The 23418-nt window shown below is 37.8% G+C and overlaps 1 protein-coding gene across 4 annotated transcripts in view; it reads left to right on the top strand.

Annotated features, from left to right (window-relative positions):
* The window catches only part of LOC110358245 (G/T mismatch-specific thymine DNA glycosylase-like), a 43965-nt gene extending 22661 nt beyond the window's left edge, over positions 1-21304 (top strand). For 2 of the 4 annotated variants that reach the window (XM_065068970.1, XM_065068969.1), the window contains 5 exons: positions 722-819; positions 2107-2202; positions 13910-13986; positions 18304-18475; positions 18776-21304. In XM_065068970.1, the coding sequence (XP_064925042.1) occupies positions 13948-13986; positions 18304-18475; positions 18776-18963 (399 nt within the window). In that variant the 5' untranslated portion in view covers positions 722-819; positions 2107-2202; positions 13910-13947 and the 3' untranslated portion in view covers positions 18964-21304. Of the gene's footprint in view, positions 1-721; positions 820-2106; positions 13987-18303; positions 18476-18775 lie in introns of all 4 variants that reach the window. The other 2 variants (XM_065068971.1, XM_065068972.1) reach the window with 2 other exon arrangements.
* Positions 21305-23418: the final 2114 nt, after the last annotated feature.

Here is a 23418-nt window from a genome sequence, read left to right as displayed (position 1 = left end):
ATTGCAGCCCTAGGGTAATACCAGAGGTATAGGATTGATTTTGTTTGGTATTTATTCAGCTATTCTGAATTAAGTACATCACTACTCTGCAACACTGCATTATGCAAAGCCCTGACATACCATATAGTCTCCATGAAAAATTACCTCTGTGTATATATACATATATATGCTCAAAATAAAGTTGAGATGTAATACCACAGGTCAACTCAGCTTATGAAAATGTGCACCAAAAATACGCTTTAAGATTTCTGAACAGAATTTTGTGAGACAATTTGTTCGGTCTGATGTTTTGTTGCTCTTGAAGTTTAAGCATGTTGTATTTCTACTCCAGTTCTATAGCTTTTCTTCTAACAGGTTGATAGCTGCTGAATATGAATGCCTGGTTAGTGCAAGTCAGTGGAGCTCACCAGGTTAGGTCTGGACCATTTATATGAAGGGGCACTTTACAAACAAGGCCACTGAGATCAACATCTCTACACGGCTCATCTACGTGAAGTAGTTATGGAGCAAGGGACCTGCCACTTCAGAAACGATCAGTCCTTCTCTTGAAGTTAAATATCCACAGCTAATTAAAAGGGCAATATAATTTTGTGGCAAAATTGCAGGGCAGGTAGGACATTGGGGAGAAAAAAGGAAAACTTGGAGATGGTCTTGCAAATGTGCTACAGAACAGTTGATAAAGCACATAAAAAGTAATTTGTGTTCCTATGTCTTCTTACAGGTCATCACAGTAACCATGTCTATATGAAGATGTACACCCCTGAGTTTTTCAAGCTCTACTAGAAATACTTTTGCACAAAGATCCCAGAATTACTGTTGGTAAGGGAAGCAAGTACCTTTGTGTCACCTTAAAAAATAAATCACTCACAAATGAGTGCTTCCCTTTCCTAGTAAATTGAGCATCACGTTAATGCTTACAACTATCAACATTAATTTCACTTTATTACTGCAACAGAACATGAAATTAAGATATTTGAAAAAATTATTTATTTTTCTCATGTAATCCATGAGATTTATTACAGTTCAAATGACTAAAATGTTTGGAAGAAGACATGTATTTTATGAGCATTTAAAAAGAGAATATGTTTCACTGAAATGTTGACACAGAATGTAGGAGCTGATTAGACATGCCCACTGCATTGTTTAGGCATGAACGTGAAGAACTCAAGGAGTCTGGGGGGATGTAATGATACCGACATTATGCATGGCAATGTTGTAACTTGGGAATTAAAACTATACACACCACTTATTTCCAAGTTTTGTATCATACCTTTATCTGGAGTAGAATTAGTAAAGCCATGAACAACAACAATCCCCTCCCTAGCCTCTCCTCCCAAAAAATCAACCACCACTATATCTGTATAAACTTAAAGATTTTTAGCTCAAGCAAAATGTTTTCCTCTGATGAATAACAAGTGTAATAAGTTGTCTTTCATTTTAGTATTTTTTAATTCCACTTAAATCTGAGCTTCTAATATAAATTATTTAGATCAAGAAGTAAACTTATGTTTCTAATGGATTACTTGTAGAACAGAGCATGCAGTAATAAAATGAATAATGGAGGGGAATTTTTAAAAATTGCAAACTGACCTTTGAAATGTCAGAATTTGGATGTTTCCTGCAATCAACATTCTGTGATAAATGAGAGCAGTAAATGTAAAGATCCTTGGTTCAAAAGTGTGTGTAATTGAAATCCAATGAGAGATCGATGGCCTTTTGGTGACCTTTTCTGAAAAGGTCAAATGACAACATTTATGGGAAACTTTTCTTATAGTTGGAGGATGATTATAAATGGATTTATTGCATTTCAGTGTTCTAGCCATGGAGGAAAACTATGCTTCTGTGTTTGAGTTCTATATATTTGTATGTGTGTAATTTTCAGTCATTCACCTGTGTAGGTCTGTAAATTTTGTGCATAAAAATACACATACACATATCTTCATGTATATCTGAAAAGTTACATTTAAATTGTTATCAGTGTTCCTAAATTAGTGAAAAGTTACTTCAAACATACAAAATGTTATCTAGTTATTTTGAAGTTCTTGGGGAGACAATAAGAGAGTTGAACATGAACTCAGCGGGAAATTGTTTTCATTCTACCAACAGTGACAATGTATTGGAAATGAAATCATCAATGAACGCTCATATCACATAATCAGAATCCACACGACCCTGCGGGAAGCAAGAGTCTCACTTGCAAAGGTATGTTAAAAATAAGTCATTTTGAGGCATTTTGGTCTGAGTAACTGTTGGAGAATGTTTATGGGCTGATCTGAATGCAAGTAGCACCAGAAAGTCCACAATGATTTGAAGATGTAAATTAGACACAGTCATCACCAGGACATCAGATTTCTGATGTCTGCCCTGCAGTTTTGTATAATAGTTGAAATGATGATGATATGCTATTCATTTCTCTGAATGATTTATATGATTATTTCTTTTGTGGTGAAATTATATACACATGTTCAGCTTTCAGTGAGGACCTGCACTACTTGATTTTTTTTCTCTCTCTTTAAAAATTTTTTCTTGAAGAGCTATTTTGAATGTTTCTGTGAGAAAAAATGGATTATGAGCTGTCTTACACTTAATTACAAAAGCTTCATGTGCTTGTAGCTTAAGCAAAATTGCTTAAAAAATTGGTTATTACGTAAATTTTATTGTGAAGTACTGGAAAATCATGTAGACAACGTTAGCTTTGGCTGGACTGTGTTTTACAGTGTGTGAGAATTAAGATCAGGTATACAGGTTGCAGAAAATGAACATTTATTGAAATATATGAGGAAATGATGAAACTAATTTTTTAATATTTGACTATCCAAGGTGTTTGTTGTGATTTTTAATTACATGCTGTTACGCTTCCATAAGTTCAAAATGTCTTCTCAAAATTCCCAACTGCCAATGAAAGCATTTGACTTTTCTTATGTAAGATGTTAGTTTAGGAAGAAATGGAAAGGGTGGGAGATTCTGCAGCATATGGATGTTTTATTAGTAAAGCTGATTCTTTAATATAGTGTCAGCTATGAAAAGATAATCTATAAGACATTTTATAGTTCTGTAACTTTTATGTTGCCTCCAAAATGTTTTTTGTGGTTTCCTCCCATTAAGCAGAGCTTGAAATCTAGTTATGTACATATTTATTCCTGTCTTTCCAGTTATCCTCTTCACTTTTTGGCTTAAAGTCAGGAGAGTGACTCACTCCAACGGTTTTTTGGAAGACACAGCAGGTTTGGGCTTGAGTGCTGGTACTGTTGGCTTGTCTCATAGGGTTGTCCCAGTTCTTTCAGTATGACCTTCAAAACACTACTGGCTTCCAGGGCTGCCTCAGCTTGCAGATACTCTATTCCACTCCTAGTTTCAACCCAGTTTCCTGAAGACCATGACTTTGGTCAATGTCTGCACATGGATGTCTTTCTGCACCTGTCTTTGTGCTCAGCTCCCCCACAGGCACTTTTTACATATTTGATAATTTCAGCCAGGTTTGAAAAAGTCTCACAAATACTAAGGTGCTGCATGTTCACTGAAAACAGGCATCCTAATACATGAGAGAGTTTCTTGGCAGTTCAGCTCTCATTAGACACCAGAGCATCCACACAGAAATACTCTCTCAAATTGTTTCTCACTCACTGAGGACATTCAATGAGAATTTGCACTTCTGGACACCAGAGAGTTGAGCCACAAGGCAGAAATCCACAGGGGCCTGCTTAAGGTAGTTTTACTGTTTGCAGAGCTGTTTGCTTCCTTCATGGAAATTCAAATGGAGATCTGAGAGCCCAGCTCAGTTTTTGTCTTCTTTTGCATCATTCATAATTAACGAACTAACAGAGATAATAATATGATTACTCTGATCATAGTAAACAGGTTTGATGGCTCTGGTGACAAGTAACATGCTCCTTTCTCTACTGGTTCTGTGCTTGTAAGAGTATGAATGGGGTGAGGAGGGGAAACAGTAAGAGATTTTACAGTGTAAAATAGTAACTATAACTGGGCATAGAAATAAATTTGCAGAAAGGTAAGTAATTTTTACCATGGGCACCTAAGAGTTGAAGTGCAGTTTAAATTGAATTTAAAAGTCTACTTCCATATGAGAAAATAGCAATATGTCTTAGGTGACATATTTCATTGATATACAAGAATATAATGCCAAATTGCAGCGATGAAAAGCACAGGTGCTCTGAAATTTAAATGGCCTGTTCTATTAATATTTCTTTACAGTATGCAGCATTAACTAATTTTGGAACTATCCTAAAGTTAAATATGTCAGATATTATTTCATACCATTATTCTGCAATCCAAAGCTTGTGCTACAAGTTGCAATGTGTCGTGTTTTTATTTGCGTTAGCAGATGATTTGATATTGCAGACAAATAGGAGCTGGAGTCTGTTTCTGACATGGCTGACTGATGTACTTTATGTTAAATACAGTAAGTAGAAACAGGCCAGCAACATCCTACCTCATGATTATTGTAACTTCTGATTAAAAGATGGATTACGTTAAGACAGCTTTGTCACAATCTTCCTTTGAAAGACAAACTAAATAGATTTAAATTCAGGCAGTATACACAGCATGTCAAACGGTTGTCTTTCAAAGTAGTGGTAGGAATTGCTTCCTTTCTTAATAGTTTTGGTCTTCACTATGAAATGAGCTTTCAATAAATGACTCCTTTAGCAGTAGCATGGATGAGAATAGTAAATTAGAAGTGTAAAAGTCAATGAATAGGTTAAGAATGCAACCTTTTATTAACTTATTTTTATACTTTGGGTAAATTTCCAGCACTGTGTACATATTCCTTTATTACACTAAGGAGATTTGCATTTTAATTCACTGCACATCATGAAATTCTATAAACCTTTGCCAAAAATAACAAATGTCATAACCTTGGATGCTCCGGTCTTTTGCTTCACCAAAAAGGTATGTATGTATGAAGACCTTAAATCCATCACAAGGTTACATACTGTGGTATTAACACAAGATTTAATTTTAGCAATGATATATAAGATGGCATATTGTTTGCACATTAAATCCTTGGACTGACTTGTCCAGTAAGGAGTAAATATTCAGAAGAATAATGACTGTCTTCATGTGAGCTAATGTTTTGCCCAGAGATTTGCACTTGTCTTCATAGTTTCTTTTTAAATATCAAAGAGTGAATTGGGCACTTGGAGATGCAGTTACTGAATTTTGCTTTCACAATTTAGTTTGCAAACGTATATTACATTTGCAGAAAGTGAGGTCAGGCCTTGACTTAGTTTTAAAAATATCTGTCATGGTAAAATATTTGTCCTTCCAAAATGAAACAAACTGTTCAGCTGTCAGTGGGAAAGAATGGTTCAAAGCCCTACTTTTTGTCTGGTACTTTTTACCAATAAAATCAGTGTGATGTTTACCTGAGCAGATACTCCATCAGGGATACATTTTGTAATGAAGTGGTAACAAATCTAAGATGATTTATGAACTGTTAATGCTATGAAACAGATTTGAAAGTCCTCAGAAAGTTGCCTCCATTGATACATGAGAAAGCTTGATCTAATTTATGTAAACTTTAATGTTTACCTCTTGTTCTCTTTAACCTCAATGAACTCAGGAAGTTAAACTTTCCATGATGCCCTGTGTAAAAACTTCTGTCTTAACTAGAATAAGCATCAGCTGCTTCACTAGTTGTGTGAGACTGTCCTGGATTTTATGAACAGATTAATTCTGGTTCATTAAGATCACTATTGGGCTACAGGAAGTTGCAATAATATGCAAAATTGTTTTAAAGTGTTGTGGGTTTTTTTTTCATGTGTGTGTTTTTTGTTTGCCTTTTTTTTTTTTTGTGGGGTGTGTGTTTTGTTTTGTGTTTTTAAGAAAGTGTACATGCCTTGACTTAAAATTTCTCTCATAGATTGATAGGGTCCAGACTTATTATAGTATTAGAAAGTGTGTGTTTTGTGAAAGTTCATCTAAAGAAACAAACCCCACCGAGTTGGCTGTTACGGCAAGCATACCTGAAATACCACCAAATGCCACCGTTTTGTCTTCCTGGCATGCATGTGTCCTTTCACTGTGTTTGGCCCAAGATAATTACAATGACAGTGTAAGAGTTTTGCTTTTGGGAAGATGGAAAATATCTGTGAACCAGTATAATCCTAACATTTCTGCAGCTTTACCTGATAAAGAAGTTCTAGTAGAAAAAAATGCTGAGGTAATTCGTAAAGAAGACTTTCTACTATCATTATATTTTCAATCACTGAAAAGAAGTATGGCATTTAGAAATGCCAGTTTCAAAAGATAAAGGTAGCTTCAGGTTTTTTTCAGTTGTTCTTTAGATACTTCTATAAAAAGAGTTTGTCATTATCATTTTCCTTTCATGAACAGAATTCAAAATGCTGATGCAACCAACTTCCAGCTTTGTGGAAATAAACAATTCATGTTCATCCAACACAGTCCTTGATGTAGAAAGTGTAGGCATCTATAGATATGTGGTGTCTTGCTGTTCAAAAGGATATTTGAAAAAAAGTATTCAGGAGATGCACTGAATTCACTCAGGACCATTTCACGTGTTCGACCCACAGAAAAATTTCAAAAAATAAAATAAAATAGCCAATAAGATTTTAATTTACGTAAGTATTTATGCTTTTACGTCTATAAGCACTAAACCCAGTGTGTGTGTATATATATATATATATGTATGTCTTTGCATGAGTTTTTGCATGTGTCAGTCTTAGAGGGTAACAGAAGGCTTGGATATTATTCAGGTGAAAGACTGAAAACTCTGAAAACTGTTAAAACCACAAGGTTTGCGCTTGGCTAAGAGAATATGGAACTCAGCACTGACAAAGCCACTGCAAAAGAGGACACCCCTCTATAATCAGAATTTAGCACAGGCAGTATACCTAAGTGTGCAAGGACATGTGGCTGTTTTTCTAAGTTTAAATCTCTATTCTTGAGCTACTGTTGTCCAAAATGGCAATAAAAGTGACCTTCCCTGCCTTTTGCTTTTCATTATTGAAGGTGGGAAATGACAAAGCAAACTAAACAAGCCTTCAGAAATCATACCATCAAATCCAATAGGATGATTTCATTTGACACTTTTACTGGAATATGATTCAGAAAATACAACCACAGAGAACTAGGAAACATGAACAAAGTTAGGAGATACCATATAGTTTTAGTTTAGTTGCTTTTTTTTCTTTTTTTAAAATATTTTCTTGGATGGGGCATAAGCAATGCCTATGTAGTCACATATGGCTGAGGTAGGTGATGATGCCGGTTGGGTTGCTGATGGGCTACCAGTAGAAATCACAAGGATTAAGGCTTGAAGGACTGTGGAGTGCTGCAATGTGATCAGTGACTAGTGGATGGTGATAAAATGCTGAAAATTACTGTGAGATTTATAATGGTTTTCTTCAAATACTCAAAGTTCAGACCTGGCAGTTGGTGTAAGGAGCAGATGTTTGACTGCTCCTGTGATGTGAGACAAGTATTGTGATAAACTGTCTGATGTGAAATGAGCAGCAATGGATTCAAACAGGGTTCAGGGCGGATATATACACAGTAACATATTATATGTGGGATGAGCAGCTTACTGAAGATTCAGAGCTTGAGTTCTGACACTGAGGTATCAATCATGTGAGATTTGTATTGAGAGGTATTTGCTTTCTGCCTACAGATAAAAATCTCCTGTGAATTACTTGAGAGATTTGCATTTAAATTTGTTCTTCAGCCTAAATGTGAGTCACGGGCTTTTCTTTTTGCTTTGTCATGGAAAGTATTTTTAAAATACATTTGTATATACTTCACAAAAAGTACATTTGTCTATACTTAATATATGCTTATGTACATTAAATATAATCTGTTTGGGTACACAGGTAACTCCAGTGGTCTTGGTTGTTCAAAACATAATGAGATTTTGTGCGTGTGTGTGTGTGTGTTAAATCTGCTGTTTCTCTAAATATTCCATCTCTAACATGTACAGTTTCAAACCTCAGTTATTCTTCCAAGACTGTAATGTATTCAGATGGTATAAAGCATCATGCTTGGTCGACACTGAATCTGAATGTAAAGGAAAATTCAGATGTTTTGTGTCTCTGTGTACAACTGTGGTATCAACATGCTGAAAATGTGGTAGGATTAAGTTTTATTTTTTCTTTTGTTCAGGGCTATTTCTGCTTAGAACTGATAAAGTATTATCTTTCCATTCTATGCTTTTGCAATTCTTAAATTTTGTCTTTAAATAATTAATTTGGGATTTTTTTTAAATATATTTTGTCTCTGTACACATTAGAGTATTTGAAGCACAAGGCATTCTCTTAATGTATCCACCTGTGGAAAACAAGCTATTACTTTACTAAACTTGCTGTAAAGAACACTGACATCCATGTTGGGGCAAAGATAAGAAAAATAATTTATTCTAAATTTTAAAAGATACAGTAGAGTTCATTGACATAAAATCTAGTAATTGGCATTGTTATATAATGGCAATTAAAAAGCACTATAGAGGATAAGGTCTGATTCACAGACTACCTATAAGGCTAACTGTATGAGAAAAAAAAATGTTCAATGAAGGAAAGATACCATGTAAATGGAAAAAGAGAATATTCCATGATTTTATATACAATCCTGGTGAACAGACAGCATAAACAGAGCTTTTGGAAAGCTATGGCAATTTGAAACTACAATGGAGAAATACAGATGAGTGACAAAATGTATATATTTAACTTCTAGTGTTCAACCTAGTTCAGCATGATGGATTAGGAAAGTCAAAAGCATATAAGACTGTGTGGCTTATTTGATACAAAGATTTCTGTACCTCCTCTTCATCTTTCTCCTAGCACATGTTTTACTCACTGTCCTGATTTCCCTGTGTTCTTACACACACGATTGATGAATATGTAACTTTGCGCTCTTCAACTTTTCTGCCATCTTCAGAGGTTTGTGAACTGAGCCCTTCCAGGCATTCCCAAAGGATGCAGGCACTCCAAAGTCTTTTTCATATCTTTATGTGAAAATACTTCATCTCCCTTTTGTTGTTTTTCTTATCTGGTCTACTTCTGTTATTCACAGAGAATCTTTATCTGCTCATGTGCCCAAGAGGTGGTGGATTAATGTAATTTTTCTGCAGCTTCCAATTCCGCTCCACCCCTATTATCTCTTTAAGACCCTAAAGAGTTTTTACTTAATTCTTTTTTCTGTGTGTGTCGTGATCATTATCTTGACTTCATCCCATTAATTACTGCCACACATCTTTATTGAACCTTACAGTCTGAAAATGAAATGTAGAAAAACATTGTGGGCTTGATCACGAATGTACTCAGTTAAATGTAATCTTTCCGTGTGATTTTCAGTGGATTTTCAATTAGGTGATGGTTCCCCTTTGAAACAATCAAAAAAAGTAGCTAGGCTCCCTGAAAAAAAGTTGTGATGTTATTTTCTGGATCAGTCCTGAAGTTCTTTGTTCCAGCAAATCCCTGGAGCTGGAAAACTAAAGGATTAGCTGACTGAAACTAATGGCATTAAATCAATTGCTGCAAGAATATATTTAGGCTGAGCATTAATAATAAGGGAGGCTGGATGGCATAATGATGGAGCACTGGCCTGGGATTTGGGAGGTTTGGACTGCATTCTTGGCTCAGCCAGTAACTTGCTGGGCGACCTCAGGAAAGTCACTTTACTTACTGCTGCCTTATTAAAAAGTTCCATGTGGAACGTGCTTTGAACTCTTCTGACTTTTAGTGTTATATCACCACCGTAACTATTGTAACCATGTAGGTGAAATCTATTAAATGTCAGCCAGAATGGAAGTGGTGACTACCTGTGGTTAAAGAACATTTTATGGCAACTACTTGAGACTCCCGGCAAACCTGTATTTCCGAAATAATCTCATACAAGAAGTGGAAGAAATACGAAGTTGCCCAAAGCTTTTTTTTTGAGCCTCGCAAATAGCTCTTTATGGTGGTGAGAGTTGTTTAATAATGATATATTGTGCAATGAAAGATAAAACTAGAAGGATGTATCAAGTGGGATTCTGCAGGAGTTTATCCTGATTATTGTAGCAGTCAGCCTTTTCATTAGGGCACAAAATAAGATGCACCAGGAAGGAATACAGAATATCAATGATGATGGAGAGCAGTGTTTTAGATAGTAATTTTGTTGATAGCCACTTCATACCATATATTTTTTAATGGGTCAGAGTTCAACTGTTTGTAGGAAGATCAGCTGCGCATTACCAGTGACAAAATGGCGGGATTTGGGGCTACGGCAGGAGAAGAAATCATCAGAGTGAACTAAGCAAGGTGTGATTTTTGAAATTGGCTGGGTTTGCTGTCTCTTCACTAGGAAGCTAAGAATGAGGTGAATCAAATGGAGCCATAAAAGGTTATCCTTGAGAAAGTCTGGAGGATTTATGAAGTTCCAGACCCTGGAAAAGGGCAAATGCAATCCTTATCTTTAAAAACTGGAACAATAGAGGATCAAAGAAATTAAAGACCAGTAAGCCTTCCCAGAAAATAAATACTGAAGAAACAATCAAATCATTTGTAAGGAAAAAAACCAACCGAACAACCCCAAACAAAAACAACCTAACAAAATGTGAAACAATGAAGATCTGTCAAAAGCAAATTATCTGAGGTTCAAACCAACGTTTTTCTATGGAAGAACAGAGCGGTTCTAGCAGAACTAGCCAGTGTTGTGTACTTTGTAAGCATAACATGGCAGCTCCAAAAGTAAACTGGGAACTGTGTGTAATTAAACTGCCCCGACGTTGGTACCAGACTGTCTGGAAAACCACATTTACAGAGAGGTTATTAATGATTCAGTGCCAAACTATCAAGCAGGATCGTGTGTACTCTGGTTGCAGCAGTACTCAACATATTCATCAATTACTTGGTTGATGAAACAAAGGCTATTCTCATTAAATATGCAGAAATGGAGTGGAGGTGAATAAAGATAAATATGAGGTGCTGAACTCATGCAATGATAACCAGCTGTGCTGGTTCAGAACAAGCTGGGTGACGGATCTGCAGAGGAAGATCTGGGGTCTTACTCAGCATCACTAGTGGAATCACTTATACCTTGTCAAGCTGTTACACAAAATACAAGCACCCACTGGGTGCACAAGAAGCAACATGCCCTGCAGGAGAAGCTAAGGCAGCCTGGTGAAATCCTGTGTCCATTTTCAATGCTAGGCTTCACGGAGGATGAGCCTGGAGAACAGCAAGTGTAAGGCAATGAAAAGGACTGCACTAGCGAAGATTTAATGAACTGGTGTTTTTTCATTTATGGAGAAAAGAAGACAAAGGTGATACATTATAATTGCCTTCAAATTCAGAAGAGACTGCTGCAAAGGCAGAGAATAATTTTTCTCCATGTCCAAGTGAATGAGACATGAAGTAATGAGCTAAACCCGAAGCAATCAATTTAGATTAGACATTAAAAAAAAGTTTCTAACAGTACGGGTAGTTTGGTGCGAGATTAGATTCTGTGCTCTCCCCAGACAATCTCCATAATTGGAGATTTTATAAGAACAGGTTAGACTAATGTCTGAGTGATTGCTGTAGAGTTGACTCAGCCCTAAAGCAGCCATACTGCCCACAATCCTGCTTCTCTTTGGGGAGGGAAGACAAGTTGGAACAGCTACCTAAGACATAGCATTTGGGGCTTTCATTCCTGTCATTTTTAATTTTTTTTTCTGGTGCGTGTTCTGTCTTCCACTTCTTTTGCTACCTCAGTGTAATTTATATCCAGCTAGTTGATGGTATTTTCATTAGAAGGAGAAAGTATATAAAAGTAGTGAGAAAAAAAATATTAATGTTTGTAAAGTAATTTATGAACCCCAACTGAAAGGCAGTGTATAAGCACAAACAATACTATCAGAAAACAATTAATAAAATAATAAACCAAACTGGATAGAAATGAAACAAAACCAAAACAAGAGTTATACACTGCACACAAACCCCACAAAATAGATATGAACCTTAAATAATGACAGCCCATTTTCAAGAGTGTTTATTTTTTAAAAAAAAAAACAAACAAAAACCAAACCCAAACTAATTAAGTATTTTTCATTACCAAAGTTCAAGCAATTAATCACAGACCTGTGTAATCAAAAGTAAAGTTTATTTCTTATTACGTATTCATGTTGCAATCCTAGCATTTGAGATGATTACATACTATATATAAACACATACCTACTATGTAATCACTTAAAGTGGTGTGAACAGCATATAGGTAGTTCAAAATGAACACCATATGCACAGCACAAAACATTAATATCATTCCAGAGTATGTCACATCATGAGAAAGCCTAATCTGTTCCCAAAATTAGTTTGACTTATTCATTAGTGAGATGAAGAAACTGATTATGGTGAAGTATTTTCTTTTACATTAAATAAGAGATAATCTTATCCTCAAGATCTGCGTTTTTTTCCTTGAAGAAATCATGTTTTTTTAAAGCAGTTGCTACCGATCAGTCACACTTGAATCCCATGGCATTATTTTTATTGGTATTAATCAGTTCATTTTAAGATGACCTATTCCACTTCATAGTAAATAAACAGGAATTTCCCATTTCTGAGATGGGAGTTGTTTCTTTGATACTTGTCCAGCACTCTATGGATAGTTAAAGAAACAATAAAGATGCAGAAGATTTAACTGAAAAATTTTTTAGTTGGAAAATCAATGAATAGCTCAAGCAACAGGGTTTGAAGGAAAAAGTGAAGGATCATAGCTTAAAATGAGCAAATTAATTAATCAGAAAGAAGGCAGACCAACAGTCAACTTTTGTTTGTTCACTAATGTTTACAGGATATATAAAAATACATGGTATCACAAACAGAAATCCTGTGAACAGCCTGTTCCTTTCCTTTCCTTTCATAGCCAGGTTATTCAAATTTGCACTTTGTCTAACACGAATCCCAGCTGTAACTGGAGACAGTTCCAGATGCAGCAACTTTAGAAGGACATCAGAAGGGGGTCATAGAGGTACTTTATGTTATGAATTAATGAGAGTTAATAATGTATTCTAAATTTACAAGTCCTTTCATCTAAGGCTCTTGGAGCAATTTATAAACATTGCTGCACTGCTGCAACAGAAGAAACAGTTAGTTCTTATAATTATCAGGAGTATGTGAGTCCAACTGATGTGCTGTAGTGACTAGGCATCTAATGACCAAGTCACTTTAGAGGAAAAAAAAAATACTTCAACCTCAATTTTGATGAATTTATAAGCACTCGGGTGCTTTCAATGCCTCCCAATTTTCTTTATTTTGTTCAAGTAGATACAAGCACAGAGCACGAGGCTCTGTTCTCTCACCCAGCTGGGAGCTGTTGGCACCAACAAAGCTTAAATCCCTGATGTGCCAAATGTCTTGATAAAATAATCAGTAGGAAATGGAGACATCTTCTACCAGCAGCATCTTACAGGATTTATACAGTCAGAATCAGGCCCAGAAATATGATGTGCAGGAAGTCATGTAACTGTGGCAGAGAATTGCAACTGTAACCATCCCTACACTTTTACCACAAAACTGTCTTCCTGCAGTCCCAGATTAATAAAATCCAGGGTAGGCTTGGAGAAAAACAACAAATTGATTAGCTTTTAAGGATAAGTGAAGAAAACAAATACAAAACTTGGGCCATCTAGGCTTCTTCATGCAGAGAAACAACATTACTTGGAATACTTGACCATGGAAAAAGTCAAAAAGGATTAAAGCAAAAGTAACAGGTATTGTCAAGAAATAATGTTTGCAACGGTATTGCAAAAGGAACTGAATAAAGGAGGAATCATAAAGCCATAATCATTTACTTTGTTTTTTAACCTTAGTTCATATATAAATAAATTACAAAATGTAAGAGAAATTGTATTATTTTGGTGGAAAGAGGATCAGCAAACCATTTTACTTTCTTCTTTTTTCTTTGTTTGTTTGTTTATTAGATGCTTCCTGGAGGACTTGGAGAACTGTCAGAAGTGCCATGAGATTGTCTTTTGCCCTCTCATATGGGAAGAAACAGGTCAGTTCTATGTGTCCATCAAAAAAAGTTTTAATATTTTCTTTTAAATGAAAGTTCACCTATAAGCCTGGCGGCTGTGGCCTAAAACAAAGGCAACGCCACCAGTGAATGCCAGGGGAGTGAAACCTGCAAAAGGAGAGGTCTCTCGGTATTTGGTGAAGGAAAAAAGGAGTAAGTTTGATGGGCAGATGTGGAGCAAGGTTGTGTTACGTATGTGGAAGTAATGACCACCATAAGCCAGTTACAAAGCTGTCAGGACTAGGTTTAAGAGCCAGTGGCAAGCTAAGAGGGACAGGTGGCACAAAGGAGACCAAGGTATAGGCAGTTGATGCGCTTCACAACACAAGATCTGTAGTAGTTTAAATTGTTTTAATGGTGAACTCTCCAAATTTAAGCCTGGATCTTACTGACATTTGTGTCTCAGCAGTGAGGGCTCCATTTATATTTTAGGATGATGGCACAGATGCATACTTTGAACATAAAATTAGGATGGGAAGTTTATGATCTTAGATCTGAGTGGTCATCATGAGCCCTAAACCAACAGCAGTTACAAGGTGCGTTTCTTCAACAGACATCATGTCGCTTGAGGGAAGGAAAGGAGAATTGTCTCCTGAATGAAGCAGAATGACAATTCAAGGGACTGCTTCTTGAGACTGCATAGAACCATGGGCTGGATCACCACTTTTTGGTTAAAATTTTTTCAAAGAATCATAGTCTCTCACTGAGTGAATGCAATGCATTGTGGGAGCACAGTTGGGTTCTCAGCTGATGGAGATGGGCAGAGGGGGCCCATGCTGTCTGGGGAAGCTTCCCAAGTGTCTGGGTTACTTACAGTGAAATATAGTAAGACTTCTTGGCAGTATTTGGTGTTGGGCACTGATGTAGAGTACATCTTTTCAGAACTGATCGTTTTATGGTTTCAAATAGTTCACTGGGATGCAATTTGGCTGGTTCAACAGATCTTGGCTCAGGACTTCACTGCGTTACATCATGTTTGTACCAGTTCTTGCTTTTTGGCATTTAGTTGTAGTTTCTGCCCTCTATCCGGTAAAGGATAGCAGGAAATTGTGAAGATTTAAGTGTCAATGAATCAGCATCATTGTCTAGAAGCTTGAAAGTTGCTGACCACTGCCTCAAACAGGATAGTCTCTTCAAGAGACTGACACATTTAGGCAGAAGACCAGATTCAGGCTGTCATTTGTCCTGTGGGTTAGGGTAGAGATGACCCACGCACCATTCAGGGAGAAACATGGGGCAAGGGCTTTGGGACTTCAGCATTTCCTGATTTGTCTGGTTGTGAGTCTGAGTACTTCATCTTGATTCTGACACACATGTTGGTGAATTTCTTTATGGTCCCCTGCAATAATCTATAAATGAGGATAAAATAATCTCAATATGGCTCTGTTTTTTACTGTCAGCTGAAAGAATTGGAATTAAATGTCTTAGCTAACACCTCTTCTGGACTTGATTTATGCAGAGAACACAAGCAAAATTGATCAAGTATGACTGTTAATCTATTCTTCTGATCTTAGAACCGAATCCAAGACCCACAATTATCTTTCTATTAGTATAAATGAAAAATGGGGGGGTACGTTGGGATTTCTTAAACTGAGATGCTATTTACCTGCATATTCCTTTTGACTCAAATAACGTCTAAGCTCAAAAAAAACAGGCATCTGTGGTTAATATATCTAAGTTAACTACATCAGCATCCCTCTGGCGACAGTTCTACAGTTAAAATGTCTTTGTTGGGTGCTCAGATCTGAGAATGGGACCTGCATGTTTCCCCTGGCCAGTACCTTACACCGCTTTCTTCCCCCTACACAAACAACTGGAACAGGCTGCCCAATGGGGTTGTGGAGTCTCCTACTCTGGACACATTCAAAACTTGCCTGGACACATTCCTGTGTAGCCTCATCTATGTGTTCCTGCTCCAGCAGGGGGATTGGACTAGCTGATCTTTTGAGGTCCCTTCCAATCCCTAACATTCTGTGATTCTGTGAATATGAGAAATAATGTGGCATCGTGATTTTTGGTGAAAGGCCTTTGGTTCCTTTGCTTGGTTTAGAACATTAAAATTGAGGAGAATTTAACATTAGAACCAGGCTGAGCACCGTCCTAGCACATCACAGAAAGGTCCTGTCTCAGACAGTTTTGAGCTTATTGATTTATGGGAGAGATTTTAGGCTTAACTCACCTCCCAAATGTACCATCAATTAATACGAAGCCTGATGATCAGCAGGCTCCTGCCCTATAACTTTAAGTGTATATCCCTTGTCTGAGCTCCACCTCTACTGAAGAACAGCATGGGAGCTGCCAAGCACCGCATCCAAACTCCTGGTCTGCAAAGTACACTTGTTAGCACGGGCAGCAGTCACTCCTAATAAGAGTTTGCACTTCCTCTGTGCACCTTGAGGCCCTCTTTTTGAAGCATCTAACATCAACCTTCTGTAGTTGACCCTGGCTGTATTTAACTAGTATCTTTTGTTTCAGCAGCTTCTCTGCTAATCTCACACTTGTGGGAAATTGTTGTTGACGAGGTGAGACCCTTTGTGGAGCCAAGTGCTGCAGAGGACCGATAGCTTAAATGAAAATGACAGCATTTCAGTGAAGCCTAACGTAAATTCTTTGACAGAATATAGATTCACGAAGAGAACTAATTCTTGCTGCTGCCATAAACCATTGCTTTTTTCAGATGTCAGTACCATATGGCACCATCATGAATGAAGGAATTATAAGTACTATCTACCGGTAACTGTATTTAAGTTAAAAAACAGAGGGGGTTTTATTTCCTTAGAGTGGATCTCAAGAGAAAAAAAAGTATATGATCATCTTTCATCTTTCAAATGGGCACTAGTCAGTGCCACATTTATGACAGCTCTCCAGATGCATTGGTAGGGAAGGAGCCTGAAGAATGAAATTCAGGGTAAAGCCTATTTGTTCCCTCCAGCCCACGGATGATACCTTACTTTTCAGTCCTGCCTTGCAATAAGAGAAAGCTCAGATATTCTGCTCTCCGCACCTCTTCTCATCTTACTGGGAAAACTGCATTAGGATAAAGTGCCACAGGGGAGCAGCAAGAGCACCACATCTGAGTGCTAGAAATAGAGAGTCCTGACAGAGGACTTGTGTACCTGAGAGAATTCAGGATAGATAGAGCTTTGTCAACATTACAAAGGAACTGGGAATTATAAAATAATGAAAAATTATTTTACTCTGTTGGAAATTAAAGCAAGCAGTAGGAAAAATGTACTGACAGGGAAGTTTGATACTTGATAAAAACTTTTCTGCCCTGTGAGCACGCCCCACCACCCTGAGGCTCTGCCCCTGGGCTCCCTGGATTTGGCCTCTGAGCTGTTCTGGATCTCCAAGCATGGCATGGCATGGCATGGGGTTCCGGAGCACCAGTGGGATCCTATCCTCAGGAGTAAACACCTGGGAGAAGCTGTGAATTCTCCCGCTGGGAGCTGGAGGAGGGAGAGACTCTGAGAGGCTGCGGGAAACACAACCTAGCTCCGTTTTCCTTTTGATAGAGGAATTGTCAGAGAAACTGTTGATCTTCACAAAGCAGTTACCTGAGATCATGGCAGAGACCACATTTTCAGGTAGCTGAGACGGTCTCTTGCCTGGCTCCCAGCTGCTATGAAGAACACACCGTGACTGCTGTGACGTCTGTGTGGATCCGCAGGGAACACCTGCCCTGGGACAAGGTGCAGAGCAGGAGGAGAAATCACTTGTCGTGCTGGCTTTGCTCTGGGTATCCAGCCTTTACTATCTATTGACAAGAAAACAAAAAAACACATGTTGGTCAGATTGGATAGAGTAATGCCATTGGAATTTGTCAGTCTGCAGGGAGCCTTAACAGAGAAGTTGAGAGACTGGTCATGCTATTTCCACTTTTTTTTTTTTTTTTTTAAAAAAAAGCAGAATTGTCATAGTAAGATTATTGGCAGGTCGTGACTCCCTCCTGCTCAGGGAGCTCCAGAGTGCGCTTAGCTTTCTGACATATGCTTGTAAATTGTACTTCTTGTAACACGTGCTGGTGCTGCTGCTCCTGCAGCACTTAAACAGCTGGTGAAAATTGTCCTCGTTTCAGCAGCTGATAATCAGCCACTCTCTTTGGGGCAAGACACCTAGCTGATGGAGAAAAACAAAAGGCTCCTTTTCTCCTCTCCCACAGCCACTCGTGGCATTAGGTGAGGTTTGTACAAAGGGTTAAAACAGCGAGCTGAACTGTGTAAGTTGTTCTTGATGTGCTAAATATTAACTCATAGCTCAGGGACCAGTAATGTAATTTTTCTTGCTCTTTGTCTCAAGCTCTGCTACATTATGCCATCACCCAGCGCAAGATGTGCTCAGTTTCCGCGTGCGCAAGATCAAGTTGATTATTACGTAAAGCTGAAAGACTTAAGGGATCAGCTGAAAGGCATCGCACCAAACACAGAGGTGCAGGAGGTGCAGTACACGTTTGACTTGCAACTTGCACAAGGTATAGTGGTTGTTTTTTCAGTCGTTTCTTAAAATGCAGTGTAACGTACAACACAATGAACTGTTTCCTAAGCAAAAAGAAATCAAGAATTTAAGGGGAGAGAAGAGACATGCCGTCTTCTCTAAATTACGTGGCATAGAATTACAGGTTCCACTCTCTTTTTAGTATAGTCTTAATTATCTAAGGGGAGCAAAATGATCTTTAAAATGCATGGCTGTTTTTTCACGTGTTCTGTGATAAAAGCACTCTTTGATCATTGTTGTTCTGACTATTAATACTTGAAGTGTTCTCTTTGGGCAGAGGATGCTAAGAAGATGGCTGTCAAAGAAGAAAAATACGATCCAGGTTACAAAGCAGCGTACGGAGGAGCTTACTGTGACTGTGTGCCATATGGAAGCGAGCAGTGCCATTTCTCTTCAAATGGAACCGGTGAAGTTCAGTGCTTGGGGCGTTCAGCCCGTAAACCATTACTCCTGGTTAAAAAATAGAGGAAAGATGGAAACCGCAAATATCTTTTTTTGTAATTGTTTAGGGGTTGTTTTGGGAGGTTAGGGGGCTTTTTGCTAGTGGCGTCATCTGTATTTTTAGTTTTAGTGGTATTGGTTGCATTTTTTTAAACTGTATTTAGTTTTGATGGTTGGTGGTTTGTTTTGGCAGCAATCGATCCACAGTGCTGTGAAGGGTCGTCCTTTAGTGAAGTTCCTAATGGACAATGGATGTCCCAGTCCTTTGCAGACCAGATTCCAGAGTTGGGTGCTGGTTTGACAAAGGAAGAAGAGGGAAGCGGTGCCTAAGAGCCGTTTCTTCTCAGCCATCCATACATGCTGCTTATTCCCCATGCTGCACGTGTTGGTGTGCAGGCATTTCAGGGATGCCACACCCTGTGAGGAGGCTAAAATGCCTGGAAATTCAGACACATAGTTTCACATCTTGTAGGAGATGAGACTGGAGATTTAGAGCGAGTTATGAACTGAGGAAAGAGGTAGCAGTGGTTGCTCCTCCTGCTGTTTTGTGAGACCTAATCTCACACTTCAGTCTCTGAGAGCAGTCTGGTTTGTTCCAGATCAACCAAAATATTTTGCGGGCAAGTGACCTTTTTGCTTAAATGGTGAAAATGGATGAAATATATTTGCTTCGGATTGAACTGATCTAATTTCTGGTTCATTTTTAGGAACTAACCTTGTGGTATTAAGGACAAAAGATTAAGCAGTGTGGCCAAGACGGTTACACTGTAGTTACGATTCATGCCTGATACACGTGAATTGGTATCAAATGCTGGTTTGACAAATGAAGCATTAGTGACTGGAAGCCTTTCTAGTGACTTTCTGAGCCATTAATCGCATGTGCTGTGTGCATGTATGGGTTTCCTAATGTGTGAAGAGCTGGCTTTTTTTTTTTGGTGCATAATGAAATTAGAGATGTAAGAAAAGAGCATGAGAAGGTATTTTTGAATATCAGAAAAATACAGCCTCAGTAGAAAGCCCTTCTGGGACTATTTATTTATGTATAGCTAAGGTCTGCACCCTTTACATGTTAGATGGTGACTGCTTGTAGGGGGAAAAAAATATACATAATGCAGTAGTGCACAGTTCGCACAAGCAGATATGCTGCAAATTAAACCATGAAATACAGTATTTCTTCACGCTATTCTCAGTGGTATGCTGGAAATATATGGTTTCCTAAATTATACCTTGGCATCTCCAATAGCTACATTATTAGATATTTCATATAGAACTTCATTAGCTGTGCAAAAACCCAGCACGTATCCTTACGAATGCAGCTTCAGTGAACTTTTTTTTTAATGCTACATTATTTTCTATTTATTTGCAGTTTTCAGTATAAATAATAATAAAGAAAACATTGTTTTCTTCCATATCACTTTCATTAGCTCCCTTGTTCAGACAAACAGGCCAGCTTCATCGAAACAGGAGTAAAGAAATAAAAATAAGGCTCCATTCTTGTAAATGCACTGGTTAGCTTATGTGCAATACCTTCAGCAGGTTTTGGTAGAAGGAAGGGAGGTGATACATTTGCCTGCGGATTTTTTTTCGCAGGCTGAATTTTTTTTCTATTTTCATTTAAGATGAGTTTCACAAAATGTTTTATTTCTATTCTTTTGCCCAGTATTGATTTAAGAACAGAAAGGCTAGTTACAAAATAAATGCAAATGGTTGGGGGAGAAAAAGTATCCTAATGTGCTGCCAAAGAACTAAAATGCATTATTGAGTGATAAATGAAGTAGATTTTTTGATCTCTGCCTCTCCTCCCCATCTCCCTCATCACAATTAACTACTTTTGAAACATGCCCTGAAGACAAAATGTATTATCACACTTTATGGGCCAAAACAGTCTCAGATGCCTGCCCGGTGAGATGCTTCACCCAGGAGCAGAAGTGATCACTTTGGCAGGACGTCATCTCAAATCATCAATCAGACACACTCAGCCCGTGACTTCCCTTTTGAGTTGTCCAAAGACACAGTTACTACATCTGTTACTACATCTACTACATTTTACTTACAACCAAGTGGAGGTAAACTTTTTTAAAATAGAAATTTAAATTATGTTCCTGCTTTTATTTTTCCATTTTAACACAGAATTAGAACATATAACTACAAAAATGCCCATGGCTGTCTACAACTCTCTCTCCCTGTCAGAATACCACCACAGGACATAAGAAGGATCAAATGAAATATTTTTACATGTGGTATTTCTGTATCCTACCAGAATAAAATGAAAATATTATTTCTGAGAAAGATTATTTAATCATACTTTATACTTGAGTGTGTCTATCTGATCTCTTTTTCTCCAATAAACAGAACCAGAACAGAACAGAACCATAAATTTAGTAAACCTTTTTTTCTATTCCATTAAAAACTGCAGATGGGATAATCCAGATTTAGTTCATCACTTGTTGAGTAGCTGCATGGATTCTACGAGGCCAATGCAACCTTTCCTGCTATCTTTTCTTTTCTACTTAAAACCAGCCTTTTTACAATAGTGGGCTTTTTCCTTAGAAAATAACTGTCTTTGTTCCATGTATGTGTTTGCACAGCCATCACTGCTGCACTGGAGTAGATATGAAATTGTTCATAGTTCAGTGAAAAGCTATTTTAAAATCATTCCTGGTTCCACAGATGCTACAAACATCCATTTTGATCAGTTAAAAAAACATGGTTGCTTTTACTGAAAGCAATGTCTGGGATGATTTTGTTTTGATTGTTCAACTCTGTTGGTGTTGAAAATAGGTATGTCAGCATTGGAAAGATGGTCCTAAGGCACTCAGATTTTTTTTAATAGCAAGCAAAATTCTCATTAACAGGCAATTTTAAAAAGCAGTAACATTCATTTTTTGGACTATTAAGCATATAGAGTGTTTATATTTCCAGCAACGAATGAACTAATGGAAAATAAAATTCTGTCATGCACTAGTGCCACAGCATTGCAACATAATGTATGTGAGGCTGATTACAATTCAGCCTTTCAACAGGATTATACATGATCAAGGCTCTGGAGTGAGAACTATGTAAGTGAAATGATGGAAAACAATTTTAATGTTTGTCTTCTTTATTTTTTCTTTCAAATCAAAGCTTATTTCTTATTAACGATGTGTTAATCTAAAAAAAGCCAACTGTGGGTCTATATACCTTCCTAGTTACAGGTAGATGTGTTTGTATTTGGTGTCACGTCCATTCAACACAGTCAACTCAGGATTTTTGCCTTAGGTGTGTGTTGCTGGTAGGATTAACCCATATCAGCCTAAAAAGATCTGCCGTTTTTTAACATTCAAGTAGCAGATCAGGACCACATCATGGAAAGGCAAAATGCTGCTCTTCAAAGCCAAATCCCAGCAAGGAGGAGAGGACTTCTCCATCGAGGAGGAGAGCTGGACTCGACTTTCCACACTCACCTTCTGCAACCCGTGACTTCTGAGAGAGTGATAATTCACTCTGGAAGGCCTGGTACCTGAAGGAGTTATCCATCACTATCGGTGCAGCTGAAACCATCAAAGAACTCCCATAGGACTCTTTCAGATATTAGGTTAACAATTTTAAGTCACTAAAATGTCTTCTGAATTTTTATGTCCATGGGCTTAGTGCCAATTTTGAAGAAAATTCTGTACTTTTGAAAAACCTATTAAGGAGATAATATGGAACCTCTTATTTAATCAATCATTAATTGGTATCAAAAAAAGCCCAGGAAATCAAGAGCAGTTATTTGGTTTTGATACAGACCTCATGAAAACAATCCCACTCTCTTGCTTTTCCTAGGACGTAGGATAAATTTACTGTCACTGTAGCAATGTTCAATACCTAGCAATGTTCTGGATGGCCTGGTATGCGATGGTGGTTAATGTTTTGAACAAAACCAAGGAGCTGCACCAGGGTCAGAATACATTCCTTTCTGTGACTACACTCATAACCGCATTAATTATTTCAACCAACTAAACTCGCATTTCACTTGCTGCTGCTTTATCTCCTGCCAAAGCCTGCAAAGCGCAGAGGTTCTTTCTGACCTCGCAGGTGCCGTGGTAAGCTCCTGCTGCCAAGCAGCCCATCCTTCCAAGAGACCACGGCCAGGAGAAGCGTCACGGCACATCGCGTGTATAGCTTGGCTCTGCAGAGTTAATGCACTGTCAGCTTTCTGCCTTTCCTCAGTGTCACTAATCTTGCACATATGCTTTCGCACAACCGGCAGATGTGGATGAGGAAAGATACGGAATCAAACGCAGTAGAAAATCTGCTTGCAAGTGGTATTAATAGAAAGAACACGTACAGGAACAACGTTAAGTAACTTCACTTTCTTGAAGAGACAATACTGCTGTCAGGAAAAGTTTCAAAAGCAAAATACATGGTGTTGTTAGAGGCATGAAAAAATAGCATTCCTTTCTTACCCCTGCTTCCCACCCTGCCTCCAGTTCCAGTTTCATCACCATTTTGATGGAG

This window comes from Columba livia, chromosome 7 (assembly GCF_036013475.1).
Source record: "Columba livia isolate bColLiv1 breed racing homer chromosome 7, bColLiv1.pat.W.v2, whole genome shotgun sequence".
Taxonomy (NCBI): domain Eukaryota; kingdom Metazoa; phylum Chordata; class Aves; order Columbiformes; family Columbidae; genus Columba; species Columba livia.
Note: the sequence above shows the minus strand (reverse complement) of the source record. Positions and strands in the feature narration are given on the sequence as shown.